Consider the following 16,070-nt stretch of genomic DNA (forward strand, 5'->3'; position numbering starts at 1 on the left):
GCATTACTACTCCTTGCCATATTTGATTACAGATAGCTTTGGTTTGTTGCTTTTGATGAAGAGGGGAAAGAGCCCAGCAGAGGTAGGAGCCACACACCAACCTTTCACTGTAAACACCAAGAAAGGAGCTTTGGAGGGAAGGTCTGTTATTGCTCCATGGGAATCCAGCGACACAGGGGTGTAAGAGTGACACTAAAATGGGCTGTGCTGTCACGAGGCCTTGTTTGCCAGAGCCAGACAAGAATGATCTGTTATAAAACATGGTGGAACGATTGTTTTTGTAGTACTGGATTTCCAAAATCCATAGTCTTTTTGCAGCCGACAAGCTCACTCCTTTCTTTGCCTCGTTACTGCAGCTGTCGGAGGTCTGCACCCCTGCCTGGAAAACATGAGTAACAGCGAGAAAGCAATCCTAGCAAAAATCTGCATCATTCATGCATAATCAGACAATGCTTCGGAGATTTACAAAGGAGGGGAGGAGGAGGAGAAAACCACAGCGCTGCAGTCATTTGCATTCTTTCTAGTTTCTTTTCAATAGTCACTTTTAGCTTTAAAATGTAATGCCTACATATTCCATACGCAGCTTTATACACGCTTCAGGGTCTTAATTCGCATCCCACTGTGACCAAGTAAAATTTGGCAAATAGGCTGTGTCTGTTTATAACACATGCTTTCATTTTGGTTTGGTAATATTCTGTACATACATACAAATTAATTTAAAAGCATACTCTGTGTTGTGGTTTACTGCTTACCTTAAAGATTGTCTTCCCTGTTTTGTCCTGGCTGCTTTATACTATTCGGGCCATGCAAAACCTCCCAGGAAGCACCCTAACAATGCTGCTGGGACTTCACTCGGAATAAAAACAGGCAATGGCTGCTTTATATCACCTACTTTTCTCTGATCCAGCAGGAAGATACACAGGCAGTTCAGCTGGAGCACTGCACCTTCTTATGGTTCTTACAAGCAGAGCCATGACTACTAACATAATCCAAACCACACTTTCGGATGCTCAGAAGCCAATTTGAGTTTGGAGTAGTCCTGGGTTTGGTTTAGAGCCACCCTGTGCTCACATTTGGGTGCTGCAGCAAGCATAGGAGCCAACGCACAACAGTGAAAATGGAAATGCCAACTTTATACATCCACGCCGTGTTGGTGGTCCTCCACTGACAATACTTGTGGTTCTGCAACACGCTTAAGCCACACACACGCCTCATTGTCCAGCTGTGTGCGTTTACTATGCTAGTTTCAGTGCTTTTAGGACCACAAACGTGAGCAAAGGTCGATTGCAGTTGTGTTTCCTGTAACTCAAGTTTTTACCTGTCTCTCTCTTCAAAGTTTCCCTTATATTCAGATTAGATACATCAGTTGCCTACTATGAGGCAAGTTCTCTAGATGAGAAAGGCTTTTAAATTTGCACGTTTTTTACTAGACTTGCACGTTCAAGATTTCATCTTACTTTATTACTTGATGGCATGGAAGTTTTAACTAACAGCACACCTGTAACAATTTACTTCCTTACCAACAAAGTTCACTTCTATAACTGGGTGCTTATAGATCCACTGGATAAAAATAAAAGGATATTTACAAATATTATAATTAGTGCAAAAAGGACAATTATCTCCAACTCCTGATGCAAGGAAGAAGATATTTTAATGTAGACTGTTCTAAAAACCTGAAAGAAGGACCATATACAAACTGGGAGCACTTTAAATATGTTTATTCAGCAGCTATTACAGTCAGCCTCCAAAAAACTGGAGTCCCCTCTTGTTTCTGAACCGTGTCAAGTGATGAAAATGCCTAAGGACGTTGAAGCTACACAGTGCACTCCTTTCTGAGAAACAGACACGTCTAACAGGGATTAATCTCTTTGAAAAGGCAAAATATAAATATATACACTCTAAATTCACAACAACAGTTTAAACTCACTACGTTAATTCAAGTGGGATAACAGTGGACAAATCCACATCATGTAAACTGCAGTCATAAAATCTCTCTGCTGTTTCCTCCTCAAACCCTGTCCAGTTTCGGTTTACATTCTGTGATCTGCCTGTCGCAGAGCTGAAATACAGAAGCGCTGAAGTGTTGAATCTCAGGGGCTGTGCACAGGACCAGGAAGGGGGGCGATACTCCGTCTCTACACGTTGCTCAAGGCATCCACGCCAGGAAGAACCTTACCTGTAATCAGTTAAAAAACACCAATAGAGTTAAGAACCCCTCCACCCTCAAACAACTAAGCTTTACACTTGCAATTGCAACATTTAAGCATATAAAACAAATAAATCAGAAATTATAGTGTAAAAATGGAAGAGCTTGGCTCTGCATACACTCCTGTTGACGACTGGCCCTTAAGGCATATGGGTTACATTTAAACTGTTCCACACAGTAAATACCTTTTAGGGCTGTAGTATCCAGAGCACAGCTGCACTCGTATGTCAGCAGACAGATTCTTAACGTACCACAGTCCTCAATTCTCAATTAACAATAATGGGAAATTTCTATCCAAGTCTCTGCTAGGGTCAGATCCAAACTCCTCAGATTTTTTTCCATTAAGTTTGATGGCAAACAGATTTTTGATTGGATCTAGGGAGTCGTTGCATACTTTCTTCAACCCCTAGTGGCATGTAAATAGAATTTTGGAGTGCGTGGTGGAAATTTTAAGAATGAATTAAGAAAAGGAAACAAAGCCTCCTACAAGTCTTAAGTCTTTTACTGGGATTAAACCACCCAGGTCTAGGTATTTACATGCCTCATTCCAACTGATGGAAGCAAGGAATATGCACATCTTTGAGTATGAGGGCCCACATTATTAAAGTGTAATGTTTTCTAAAGCATTTTTAGCTTTTTCTCCTACTTTAATAATGAAGAGACCATTCTGGTTTTGCTTTTTTTTTTTTTTTTCCAGAAAAGCTGCCTTCTAATGCTGAAGCTGTGTGGCACTAGGGAATTTTAACACTGTTCATTCACTACTCGCTAGTTTGCTGGGTTTGGGGGTGGGTTTTTTTGCCTGTTGTTTTAATCTTCAGAAGCTTTTCTAATTAGCTAGACTTCCGTTACATTTAAAAGATCAGACACACAAACCCACATTTTGGGCCAAAACTTAGACAAGTTTGTCCTTCTGAATAAATCGGTTGCACAGTGTTTCCTTCCAGCCATCTAGCCATCCGCATTCTTCCCCTTTACCACCACTCCCTAGGCAACAGAACAAAAGCTCTGTCTTGCATAGAAACGCTGGAAACTAACAGCTGCAATGCAGTTTATTGCAGTTTCTCTTCTCTAGAGAAGCTGACAGCATTAAATAATTTACACATATTGGGAAACAGCTAATTACCAGAGGAAATGAAACCTCATTTAGAGTACAATGTAACTCATTAGAAGAATCCTGTAAATTCTCACTGTTTTCAATTCCAAGTACCCTCGTGCAGGCTCAGAAGTGATCACTAGAGGGCTCCCCAAAACCAGGGAATTTCAAACAATGCCCTGAAAAGGAGCCTTCCGGCAAAAATTCGAGACTATTCTGATGAGATTTCCCTAACAGAAACTGGGCCTTTTGAACAGTCTGGTTAGCACGTCTCAGGGGATCACCTACAAAAGACAGCCCGCTCTCAAGGCTGTTTTATTTTCTATTCCAGCATTTTTGCTTTCTGGGAGTGGCAAACTGTTTGCAAGAACACTCCATTTTCTTTCCTCTCTTCCTCTAGGAGGACTACAAAAGAAGAGCAATGAGGAGCTCATTGCTCAAAAGCTACATGCAGCTCCACGTGGTGGAACAGAAAAGCCACTCACTCTAGTGCTGTGCTTTCTTGAGTATCAACACATGGTAGAGCACCCAGAACTACCCAATTTGCTCAAACACGTTAAGAGAAAAAGCACAGTTACCCTCTAGCAGTTCCAGACTGGCACCACCTCCCGTGCTGACGTGGCTAACTTTATCCTCAGTGTTCCACTTTGCACAGCAAGTAGCTGTATCTCCACCACCTGTAGTACAAACAAAATCAATGAGAGACACAAGAAAGTCAGATTTTGTTCAGCTTAAGGGCCAGAGCCTTGCTACGGGCTGGTGCTGCTCCCAGATACTCAGCACTAGTACAGACATCAGTTTTTAAAGCCCCATCACCAAGCTGAAGGACAGATGAAAACATGAGGAAAGAAAAACAATTTGACAAGTATGTTTCACATGGTACTGGCCAGCAGAAGCTTCCTTGTTGCACTGAGAAAGACAAGAACAAACACATACAACTACGTACCAATAATGGTGATGCTGCCCTTGCCAGTTACTTCTACCACTTTGTCCATCAGGGCTTTGGTTCCTTTGGCAAACTTGTCCCACTCAAAGACACCAACTGGACCATTCCACACAATTTGCTTGGCCCTTCCCACAACTTCAACAAACTTCTTCACGCTTTCAGGGCCGCAGTCCAAGCCCTAAGGCAAGAGAAGCCATAGAGACACTTACTGCCCACCCTCATCTGAAATCACCAATGTCTAGCTGGGATCCTAAGAGGCTTCCCTCTCACCCCCAGATATGAAGCAAGGGTTTCTCTGAATGCACTGAGTACTCCTCTGAGTACTGAGGAACAGCGAGATTTGCCAGCAGCTGCTGCAGTAGGGTGGAGTCTGGTGTGGTATTTATCTTCCTAGTATGAATAAGTAATTTTTAAATCAATGTCAGATGCTTGAAGCCTTGGTTACAAACTCTTGCCAACTGCACTTAAATTCCAGTCAAATAAAAGGGATTTCTACTGCATTCAGATTTAGAAGAATTTTGCTGTTTTAACCCAAATCTCACAAAAGCTACTTTAGACTTAAAGATTCAGGACAAACCACAGGGCTTCAATTTCATTAAACCAACATACTCTATGCAGCTTGACTGCCCTCAGAAACATTTGCAAAGGATCACAATTACTCTTTCTACTCCTTTAAGCTGTGTCCTTCCCATCCCACCGCTGCCTGTTACTTCTTTTAGTCCCTTGCCTGTTAAAACCTACCATCCAGCCAGCAGGAATGCCTGAAGCCACGGTGGCTGCCCCAGTCTGTGCATGCTCATCAAATTTGTCTGCAGTGATGAAGTCAACAGGCAGAGTAATCTTCACACCGTTCTTCTCTGCCTTGGCCATCAGGTCCTTGACAATTTTTGATCCCTCTTCATCAAACAGAGAGTTGCCAATCTAGAGAAATTATTTGGGAAAATGAGAGAGGCGTTTATTTAGCTACTGGTCATTACAGAAGAGAACAGCAGCAGCCAAGCCAGACTGCTCAGACAGCAATTCTGGAAAGACTGTTTTCTTAAAGCACGTAGCAAGACATAGGCAGTCATCTCATTTTTGCAAAGTGATAGTCAAGTAACTTCTTAGTGCTGCCTACTCTTGCAGAGAGTCAAGATAGCCAGTTCTCAACACCAGCATGTATCAGGGACATTCTGACCATATTCTCTACTAGGAGCAGAGAATGGTTCTCTTCATACCTCCATGTTGTTGATCACTTTGAGGAAGGTGAACGCCATTCCGCCACCAATGATCATCTCATTGACCTTGTCCAACATGTTACTGATCAGCTGGATCTTATCCTGAACTTTGGCTCTGGCGAGAGAGAGAAGGAAAAAGAATTAATAACGTAGCCACTGCCCAAAACTCCTCAGACAGAACTTACTCTCTAGTAATCTTTAGCTAAGACAGCATGAAGCCTCACAGGGACTTCTTGCATCAAAGCAGAATTAATCAACTGCTATTCAGTAATGGCAATATTGTGATTGTGGCATGTCAAGGCCATTCTGGGACGATGTTCCAACACAGGAGTTGTTGGGAGTGAGCAGAAAGGGAATTTGGCAACTTAGCAGGCCAGCATTAAACATGAACTTACAAGAGCATTACCCAGCCCTCCATTTTTTCCCCTACTCAAACATAAACCTCATTTGGGACTTTAAAGCCTGATTTCCCCTGGCTGGCCAGTAAGGCAGAGCAGATGAGAGCACTGCCATTCACAACCGCTGTCCAAGCCCGGATCCTCTGTACCAGGTACCATCTGCCCAGCTCCTGTAACCCGTCCAGGTCTGGCACCTCATCACACTCACAGTGCAGCTTCAAACTACTGGGATGATCTGTGACACAGAACTGCCCTGCCCAAAACCAGACAAATGACTGCTTTCGGCACCAGATACACATGATAATGGAACAACAATGCCAAAATTACTTTATATAGGAATGGCAGAGGAGTCAGTAAATAGACACAAGTCTCCTGTCTTCCCGCTTTAGTGCCATATATGGCATTTTTGTTATCTAAAAGAAAGCTTCATTTGTATTGTTTAGCAGAGTATTTTAGTTCACCTGATGAACCGAAATACACTATCACAGAACTACAATGCTAAACTGGGCACACACGTGACAAAAATCAGCAGCAATGGGAAATTATTTCTACACACAAGCAATCACTTGGTTTTGCACCGTCAAGCTTCTTTGCACACTAGCTGCTGCTGCAAGAGCGGAGGCCCATCCAGCTACAGTAGGTCATTGCATAATGACCGGTCGTGTCAACTTACACAGTGCTGAGCCTGCAGGATGCTTGTACTCTGAACCCTGGAGGAAAGGTCACTGACAATGTTTCAGGGCCATCGTGTGGATCTAACAGCTCTTCTGGTTCATGTGTACAACAAACTGCTGTGGACTATCTCGATTTGGGGCATGTAAGAGGTCAGGAGATACAATGAGCAAACCCTGATAGTATCATCACAGGAACGGACATGGTGAATTAGCTCCTCTCTACTCCACATCTTACAGAGATCTCAGGATTTATCTACAAATCTGAACTGTAGGTACAGTTAAAAGGAAAGCACTTCTTTGAACCAAGCCAAAATAACTTTTAATTTCTTACAGAGGAGTTAGAGAAATACAAAGTCAGTATGTTCTTGAGTCTTACCCTCCAAGAATTGCTAAGAAGGGTCTCTCCGGACTCTCTAGGGCCTTAGCAAAATAATCCAGTTCTTTCTTCATCAGGAAGCCAGCAGCCTTCTGAGGCAGATTGACACCTACCATGGAGCTGTAGAATAAGAGAGAGGAAAGGAAAAATTTTCTATCAGTACAGGTCCAAACACCCCTGTGTCTCGCAGCATTATAAAGCCAATCCTTTAGTCAGCTGCAGCAATGAGAACAGCTACTACCTGCACAAGGTTTTTGTTTTCCTACTTTGATAAGATGGCTGTACACACCGACTTTGTGAGATTGTTTTTGCACAGACATATTGACATGCAAGACATTTATAGTGTTAACTAGTGATTCAAAATGCTGAGGGACAAATAAGCATAGCAAGAGCAGAGATGTCTGTTCCTCCTATAACACTGGATTATGAAATCAAGCTCAAAGAAGACCACTAGAGTTTGCAAGTACACACATCTAAACACACTCCATGAGAATAATCAACCTGGAGCTATTAATCTTTGGAAAAGAGGTCTGCTATAATTGCAGGACAATTTATACAAGTCCTAAGCAGGTAATTTTTGTATCTTCAAAGCCTAAAAAGTCAATTCAAGTCTTAAAAGAGTTTCAGTTGTCTCCTGTTCCCAGAGGCAAACGTGAAAGAGCATACGCTATTGACAACCACCTCCACTAAATCCATTACTCGGGAACAAACACAGCAGAATGATAATGGGATAAGCCCAAAAGGCAAAGCTGTGTGTTTCCATGGCAGACATCATTCTGCAGTTCTGCCTGTGGAAGGAAAATGGACACACCTGTGAGCTCGGTGGGCAGTTCCAAAAGCATCGTTGACATAGACATCTCCCAGTTTAGAAAGAGAGGCTCGGAAAGCCTCCACTTTTGCAGAATCAGCCTTGATCTAAAAAGAGAAAGAATGACAAGTTGGTGCTATTCAGGTACACAGAACTGATTCTGAAACTAAAGTCAAAGTCAGAAATTTGACCTGTAAACCCAAAGCAAAGAAATGTCAGCTGGAGAAACTCATCAGCTCACCCTGTGGGTCGCTGTATTTGATATGCTCTTTCCCGGTCCAGTAGAAGCAACAAGAAGATTTAAATGGTCTACACTCCGCATAAAAATCCCTGAGACTGCTATTACAGGCCTAAGGACTGTTCCCACTTCAAGTTTCTAGTCCATCAGCAGAACAGGAATGAACTGCAGCACTACCAACCTTTCAGTCTCCAACAGACTTCCAGTTTTGTGTGGTGAACACAGGTAACACAGGAAGGGTGTGTAAAGACAAGGCAATGCTGAGATGAGACTAAACAAACTCATGCTCGCTTACTGAACAAAAAGTGTGGTCTGCAAGCGCCACAGGTGAAAGGACGAGCTCTTGAAGGATTGTTTTAGCCACGGCATTGAGGATTAACCTATAAATAACCTATAAATAACCTGTACACTACAACAGGTCGCAGTGAAAGCGGCCAACATCGGAAAGCTGGAGATAATCTCAGCATGTAGTGGGCAAGAACAGATGCATTTCTGTTAAAAGACTTTTTCTCCACCCTCCAAGCATCCTACCAAATCCTCATGGGACAGCTCATGTAGTTCAGTTTTCTTTCCCACCGTGAAAGGACAGCAGAGCTCACTCTGACAGTGACTGCTCAGACCTCCTTTACAGCCACTTGCTCTTAAAGAACGGCCCAGACTGGCAGTCAAGCGATCACCTCTCCAAGTGCCTTCCTGCTTTATCAGCTCACCATTCCAAGCGAGGCCTCTGCTAGCACCCACATGTAACACCACAGGGACGACAGCAGGAAGGTACTCTAATGTATGCCAGATGGGTTGAGTACAGCTTTGGGTGCCCTTTTATTCACACAGCCTGAGCAGAAGACAAGCCAAAGGGACTACACAGATTACAGAACAATGCTGTCAACTGCTCCTTCACTTGGTAAATTGCCTGGCCTTCCACAAAGGTATTAAGTGCTTCTGTTAAAATGAGTAACATCTGTAAGCAGAACACAAGAGGCTCTGAACGAAGGAACCACGACCACTTGATCTGCTTTGGAAAGCCACAGTTTCCAAGCACCAGTTAGTAATCTGCAGTCTTGTATTGCATCACTATTTCCACAGCACTGACTTTCACCTCTTTAGGACAAGAAGCAGGTCTGTCAACAGCACCTCCTGTTGTGCTTAACTGCAGTGCCTGCTTCCGGATGCATATACCTGGCTGAATCATCTGGAATTACAGAAATGCACAAAACCAAGGGGCTGCTTCCCAGAGCAAATTAAATTCTTGCCACACTCTTCTCCCTGCCACCATATTGGCTTTCAGTGGCACTCAGTTCTAGTAGTGAGTAATTCCAGACTTGCCCAATTTCTCATTGCCATCTGCAAAGGCTTACTAGTTCTCTGGGCTATTTTTCTGAGCTACAGGAGTCCTGTGTCAGCCCATAAAGGGCACCGCACGATGTCAGCATTCCGCTCCACCCAGTGAATCTGAAAGGAGCCAAGGCCTGCGTAAAGTCAACGGGGTCACCATCGCTAAGAAAAGCAGCTGTCTGGAGCAAGCATTCTTCCTGACCTTCAAGCAAATGTCAGAGGTGCAAGGCAGCCTGGTTCTAGATGACTGCTCTTAAGAGCAGACAGGCTTATAAAAGGGTTTGATAATCCCTATGCTGCAGAATGTTTAAACATTATATTAAAACATTGGTTAAAACATAACCAAGAAAGAAGTGACATTCCTATGGCCCCAGTAGCAACAAACTATCTCCAACAGACCTTGGTTTTACACATCCCAAAATAAACTCTAGTAAACAGCAACCACTTTCCTACACAGCCCTACGTTTCCTTCTTCTACAGACTACACCACTTTCAGCAGAATCTTCTATAGCCTTTCACTTAAGCTGTTTCATCTCGGAAATTCAATGCGTTTTGACTCAAACTTTTGCACAGCATGGTACAAATGATCGGGCACGTTGAACTAAAGATCTCTCACATCCCTCTGAGAGCAAATTCATAAACAGCATTTTAGACAGCCTGCTGCCTCCTTGTCAATCTGCAGCAAACAAGGCAGTAAGATGAGAGCAGGCATGCACAAAAGCTAGGCTTGAAGTTTCACCTTGTTCCCTGAAGCATCCTTCCCTTTCCCTTCTTCTTCTACATGGAAGCGGAGGTTCTCTAGCAGGATGATGGAACCAGCTGCAGGATTAGCACAGGCCTTCTCCACCTCAGGACCAACACAATCCTTCAGGAATAAGACCTCCCTGCAAACACAAGAAAACACGGTCATCCCACCAGTGACTCTTCCTTTCAGAAAGGAAAGCATCCAGGTCTGCTGACAGAGATGGCCTGATGCATGCTGGATTGCTCTTCTACTTCACCTGCCCAGGAGTGCTTTAAGCTCCACAGCTACAGGGGCCAAGGAGTACTTATCAGGCATGGGAACACCATCCGGGCGACCCAGGTGACTCATCAAAACCACAGACTTGGCTCCATGATCCAAGCAGTGCTTGATGGTAGGAACAGCCGCCTTGATTCTGTAATGGCAGAGAAGAACAAAGGAAAAAGGATTCAAGCAGAGTTTACCAGGCAAGGAGACTTAGTGGCCACTTACACAAGAGCCCTGGGAGCTGTCCCTCAAAAATGACAAAAGCACAAGAGCTGGGCAGAACAATTACTTAAGAAGTCCATCCTACCTCTGGCATTCACACGGTTCAGCCTACCTCTCATCAAAGGGCAGCAGGGCATCACCACCAGTAAGCCTCCGAAAGGGATACTGGGCTTCTCAGCAACCTATCCTTGGTAGAACAAGTGTCTGGGAGACTAACCCCATCCACAGAGCACAGCTTTCCCTGTGGAGCTAACCCAACCTACTCTTCTCCTAGGGCCTGTGACAATCCTGAAGCACGGTCCAGAAAGCATCAACAAAATTCTCCGTCCCGGCATGTTTTCGTACATTTCACTGTCATCTTCCACGTGATGTAGGACACGGAAGTAAAATGCATTTTGTAATCTAAATTCTGCTGATGGCTTGTAGCTAAGAAATGCCAGGATGCACTTGAATATTACCAGGCTTCCTGGTTTAGTCTGTGATCCTTAACCAATAAAGACATGATGGGAATGTGCAGCAGTGAGCAAATTGTGGGGAACAAAACTGGCATCTGCCTGCAAGACAAGAATTTGATATTGCTGTCTCTAAACCTGTGTCTTCGTACACTGCACTAGAACAATTATTCTAACATAAGCCAACAAGTTAACACAACCACACGGTAACCAGGAGGCAGAAAGTCTTCTGGATACCACCAACAAATATAGCAAATTTTCACACACAGTCAAAGGGATGTTGTTGTGAAATGGTCATATCAACCATATTTAAGGAATGAAGTTTAGGATCTGTACAATTAAAAGACTTTTTCTATATGCTTTCTACAGCAGTTACAGTGAGAAGAAGCCTCGTAGTTAGTGTAGTTTGCTAATACCCACAGGGGTTTAAATTAACAATTGTTGGACCTTCTCTGAGACACCTTTAATATTCTGGTATGAGCAATGACAGCTTAATCATGGTAGCATTCCAGGTCCTGCTAACAGAACTGGGCTAAAATCAGAGAGCAAACAGACTTCAGGGCTTCCATCTGGGATGGAGATTACGGCTCACCTTTGATTGTTGGTTATTTTGTGATCCTTCATTGGAACATTGAAGTCAACCCTAAAAAAAAAAAAGAAATAAAATTAAATACTCAACAAATTTCTTTTACAAAGAATGAGGGAACCTGCCAGGAAAGGTGTTGGCTAGAAAAGCAATGTTACAATTAGAGTAAGATTTTTAGCTCTGCCTTGTACACAAGGTCCATTTTGAAATCAGGATGTTATTAGCCATTTCTGCTTGTAATAACAGAACACAAACGGAGAACAAACATCTGCTAGAAGGACTAAGTAAAGCTATGCCTCCAACACATCCTAATGCTCAGGACCGCAGCGGCAATGATGCTGAAACAGGAAATAAAACTGCGATTGAACAAGCTCCCCACAACCTTTTCATTTTACACAACATGCTCACAGACTAGGAGCTTCCAAGGGAAAGGAAGCGAATAATGAAAAGTGACATCGTGTTCTCCAATGAGGCCACTAAATACTTGGTTGGACTACTACGGCAAGCAGGCAGGCTCAAGGAATTTCTTCAAATTTCTGTTCTCTGCTGCTTTCATCTCTTTGCAGCCGAGTGCCGTGGCTTACCCCATTCCCACTGGGAAGACCTGACATGGATCTAGAGGTCACTTCCCTGCCAGATGAAGGGATGGAAGGGAGGAGTTTCATCAGCCACGTCTCACTAGCATACCTTGTGCCCATGTGCTGACTGGCAGCAGCAGGAAGCTGTGTTGCGTAACAGCAAAGGCAGAAATTACTCACAGAGCTACGGAAGGGACCATCTAACTGACTGGAACAGCGTATCAGAACGAGGAAAGTGAAATAGGGTGTTAAGAGTTTACCCTGCAGCATTCTGTATCTATGTTGAAGAACAACAAAATTCAGGAAGTTACTTGAATTCTCTTGCAGCCTGCTCAGCACGAGAGACAGGTAGAAAGAACGAGAAAAGCTGCCAGCAAAGCAGGAGTAGCTGAGCAGAAAGAAATTGAACTGGCAGCCCCACAGTACAGCAGACTAATTCTAGAAAGGGAAAAGAAAAGCACCATTATCGTGCTATTATCCTAAAATGAGAGAATAAAAGAATAGTTTGCTTTACAGAGCCATCAGAGCTACAAAAGGAAGACCCAGCTCACCCTTCTTCCCCACTGCAGACGACTGAAATCTGAGCCCCCCTTGAACCCTTTCTCCTCCCCATTCCCAACTTCTCTTGAAGCTTCAGCATTAGGACTGGAAGATGAGCAGGTTATGAGGATGCCAAAATCATGATGAATGAGAACAAAAAAAGAGGTATCGATTTTAGTAGTACTGAGAGCACATGGTGACTCTTTTCAGGGAAATGAGATGCAGGCAGGAAGCAAAGGTTGGCACCTCATCTGCTGTTTCACTCAGTTTCAGTAGCCCCTCACAGACTTGCAAAGGTAGATACATGCATTAACTATTGGAGACCAAAGGCTGGCTAACCCATCCTCTGCCAATGCAAGACCGTGCCCTGTAACACAACTTGGAAAAGGAAAAAAACCAGTCAGAGAGTAAAAAAATCAGTTGCTACAGAGATAAAAAGATCTTTTGTTGTACCAGCTTAAGGAAATGCATGCAAATTTGGAGCTAGCTTCTCCAGTACTCATTATTCAGGACTAGTTTCTGGTAATCAAATTTCTAGGGGACTACTTCAAAATAAGATGAGAGAAAGACAAAAAGAACAAGTTGTCTGACACAGACTATAAGGAAGAGAAGTTATAACTTTCTTACACCTGCCTACTCACCGAGCAAGGTAACAGACACATACTAACATGTTACAGTGACCTTGCATAAAGAATCCCACAAGAAAAGTATTCGAGCAGGACCTATCCAGATGTACGGCAGTGCCCTTATCTCCCAGTATTTGGCAGCAATTCCAGCATTAAGCTTTCAGCAGGCCTTGAGGCTCTATAAATAAGCTACGAATTCCCGTTTTAGGGTTTTACACCAGGAAGGGCTGAATACCTGCGATTCGACGCTTGTTGCAAAAAGCAGGATTATTATTTTATTTGTGTAGCTGGCCAGAGCCATGTTTTCACTTTTTTATTGCAACGCTTCTTGGGTTTGCAGGAAGGAAAAAGAAAACTGGGGAATAAGCTTTTTTTTTGCAGTGCTCTTGGATAAAAATATCGCAGACTGGTTAGTTTTGCCCTCAAACTGCCCGTGGATGCTGCACGTACAAGCAGAGAACTGTACCAAGGCAGAGCCCCTGCGGGTTCAGCTCCCGGGTAGGCGGTGGGGGCCCGGCCAACGCGCACCCCCGCTTGGCCACAGCCTGGATTTACGCCCTCCCCGTCCCCCCATCTCCCCTCGCAGGGAAACAAGCCACACTCTCCCACGAGCAATTCAGGACGCACCGGGGCCTCTTCCAACGGTCGGCGGGGCGAAAAAAAAAAACCGAAACCAAACCCCACATAAAATAATTGGCCGGGCTGAGGCGAGAGGCTGCTGAGGACAGAGATGGCTGGCAGCTGCCCCCTCGGGCCGCGGGACCGCCGAGCCGCCCGCCCGGCACCCAGCGGCGGGGCGGGGGGGGGCCAGGTCAGCCCTGCCGGGGCCCGGGATGGCCGGCGGGCGGCCTCCCCACGCTCCTCCATCCCCGGGAGGCACACACCCACACCCCACCCCACCCCACCCGCGGCCTCCCGCCCTCCTCGCAGGGCCCCGGCCGGCGCCGAGGGCCGCCCTCGGGACAAGGGCACCATGGGGCGGCGGCCCCGGGCGCTGCCGCGGCCGGGCTGGCCGTTCCCTCCCGCTCACCGCACGAGCGCCCAGCCTCCTCACTCATGACGACCCGCTTGCCCTTCACGTCCACCTGTCGAGGGTGAGCTCTGTTGGAGGAGGGACATGGTTGCTCCCGGCTCTCGTCCGACCCGCCGCTCCGCTCCGCTCTGCAGCCGCCCCACGCTCTGCCGCAGCGACCGCCAGCGCCGCCGGCACCCAGCCCGCCACCGCCCCATGCCCGCCACCCATTGGCGCGCGCCCGCCGCGCGTCGCTATGGTCCAGCTGCCCTGCCCGTCGGCGGGCCTGCCCGCCCCCGCGGGAGGCGGGGGCGGCGGCGGGAGGCCCGGTCACGTCCCGCAACGAGCCGCCCGCCGCCGGGCGCGGAGGGGCGGCGCAGCCTCGTGTCCGGGCAGCGGCGTCTGGGACGCGCAGGCGCTCAGCGCCCCGCCTGCCTCAGCCGGCACGGACCCACCGGCGGCCTGGGGGCGGTTCTTAGAGGTAGCAGCCACGGACTAAACCAACGCTGTTTGGCTGTGGGATTACAAAGAACCGTGGAGGCGCCGTGCGAAGGGCGGGCCTGGCCCGCAAGGCCCCGCGGGGCCCGCAGGTCACTTACCCCGCCCGGCCCCGCCGCCGTGGGGCCCTTCCAGCTTTTGGAAACATCAGCTATTTGCTTTGTTTCCTCCTTCAGTCCTTGGTCAGATTTACACCGAGATGAATCCTCTTTCACTGCCGATCTCTAAACATCCAATTTGATAGTTCGGGATCTTATTTGAGGGTAAATTATCCATAAACGTTGAATGTGTCCGTCGGTGGGGACCCTCCAAAGGACGGACAGACGCCTACGCAGCCCGTACGTAGGGCTGGCAGCTCACCTAAAAGACAAAACCCAGGATATTTTTAAATGACCTGGGCAGATTCATACTTTTCAAGAGAACCGAGGAAAAAACTGTTTAAAGGGATACACTTCCCAGAAGTGTGGTTTGTGTGTGCTGCCAAAAAATTACCTACCCCAATGTGTGTACGCGTGTGTGTAGCCTGTAATGTAACGGGCTCAGTGCTGTGTGGCAACAATGCAGTGCAAGGGGCTGCTGTGTGAAAAAGGAGCTCACGGTCATGTGGCTTTTACCCATAGGACAGCTGGGCCTTTCTGTTTGCTGGCATGTTTATTTTTTCGCCACACACTAAATATACAGATGCTGTTGAGAAAATTGTGCCTGACCAAAGCGGTTCTTTGCTGACAGAAAGGCCTAACGTAGAGGAACAGCCCACAACAGGCAAGCGAAGTGCAGCCAGAACAGAAGAAAACAAGTGCGCACCTACAAGAAACAAAATACGAAGATAGGTAGAGAGTCAAAGGAATGTGTTGCTTGCACATGGATGAAAACATGCAGCCTGCACGGCTCTGGGGCAGAGGAGGCGGGAGCCTCCTGCCACAAGACTTGTCAGAAGGCTCAGAAAAGCCTGGATGGGCCTCCAAGACAGGTTAGAGCTGTCCGTTTACCCAAAATTATACAGCAATCCCAACAAGCAATGAGAGCTGAAAGTAACACAAAGCTGGAACAAGCTCTCAGGTGATGTGAAATCACCTACTAGGTGGTGACCTATTAGGATGGAGAAGACCAGGCAAACATCACCTTAGGATATCAGTGTGCGTCACTGTAGTTGATCATCTATAGCTATAAATCATACAAATCAGGGTTCAAATTAAATTAGGGCCAGTAACAGTCTCAATATTGACTGCAGACCTGGAGTGTATCCAGGGGGTCCTTCC

The 16,070-nt window shown here is 46.0% G+C and overlaps 1 protein-coding gene across 1 annotated transcript; it reads right to left on the minus strand.

Moving 5' to 3' along the window:
• Nucleotides 1-1,702: 1,702 nt before the first annotated feature.
• PGK1 (phosphoglycerate kinase 1) lies at nt 1,703-14,397 on the minus strand. Its single transcript, XM_068409468.1, has 11 exons — nt 14,355-14,397; nt 11,564-11,614; nt 10,290-10,445; nt 10,028-10,172; nt 7,722-7,825; nt 6,911-7,030; nt 5,463-5,577; nt 4,987-5,166; nt 4,246-4,423; nt 3,878-3,976; nt 1,703-2,176 (listed from the first exon to the last, which is right to left on the minus strand). The coding sequence occupies exons 1-11, from the start codon at nt 14,357-14,359 to the stop codon at nt 2,136-2,138; spliced, it is 1,194 nt and encodes a 397-aa protein (XP_068265569.1). The 5' UTR covers nt 14,360-14,397; the 3' UTR covers nt 1,703-2,135.
• Between the last annotated feature and the right edge of the window lie 1,673 nt (nt 14,398-16,070).

This window comes from Nyctibius grandis, chromosome 10 (genome assembly GCF_013368605.1).
Source record: "Nyctibius grandis isolate bNycGra1 chromosome 10, bNycGra1.pri, whole genome shotgun sequence".
Classification (NCBI taxonomy): domain Eukaryota; kingdom Metazoa; phylum Chordata; class Aves; order Nyctibiiformes; family Nyctibiidae; genus Nyctibius; species Nyctibius grandis.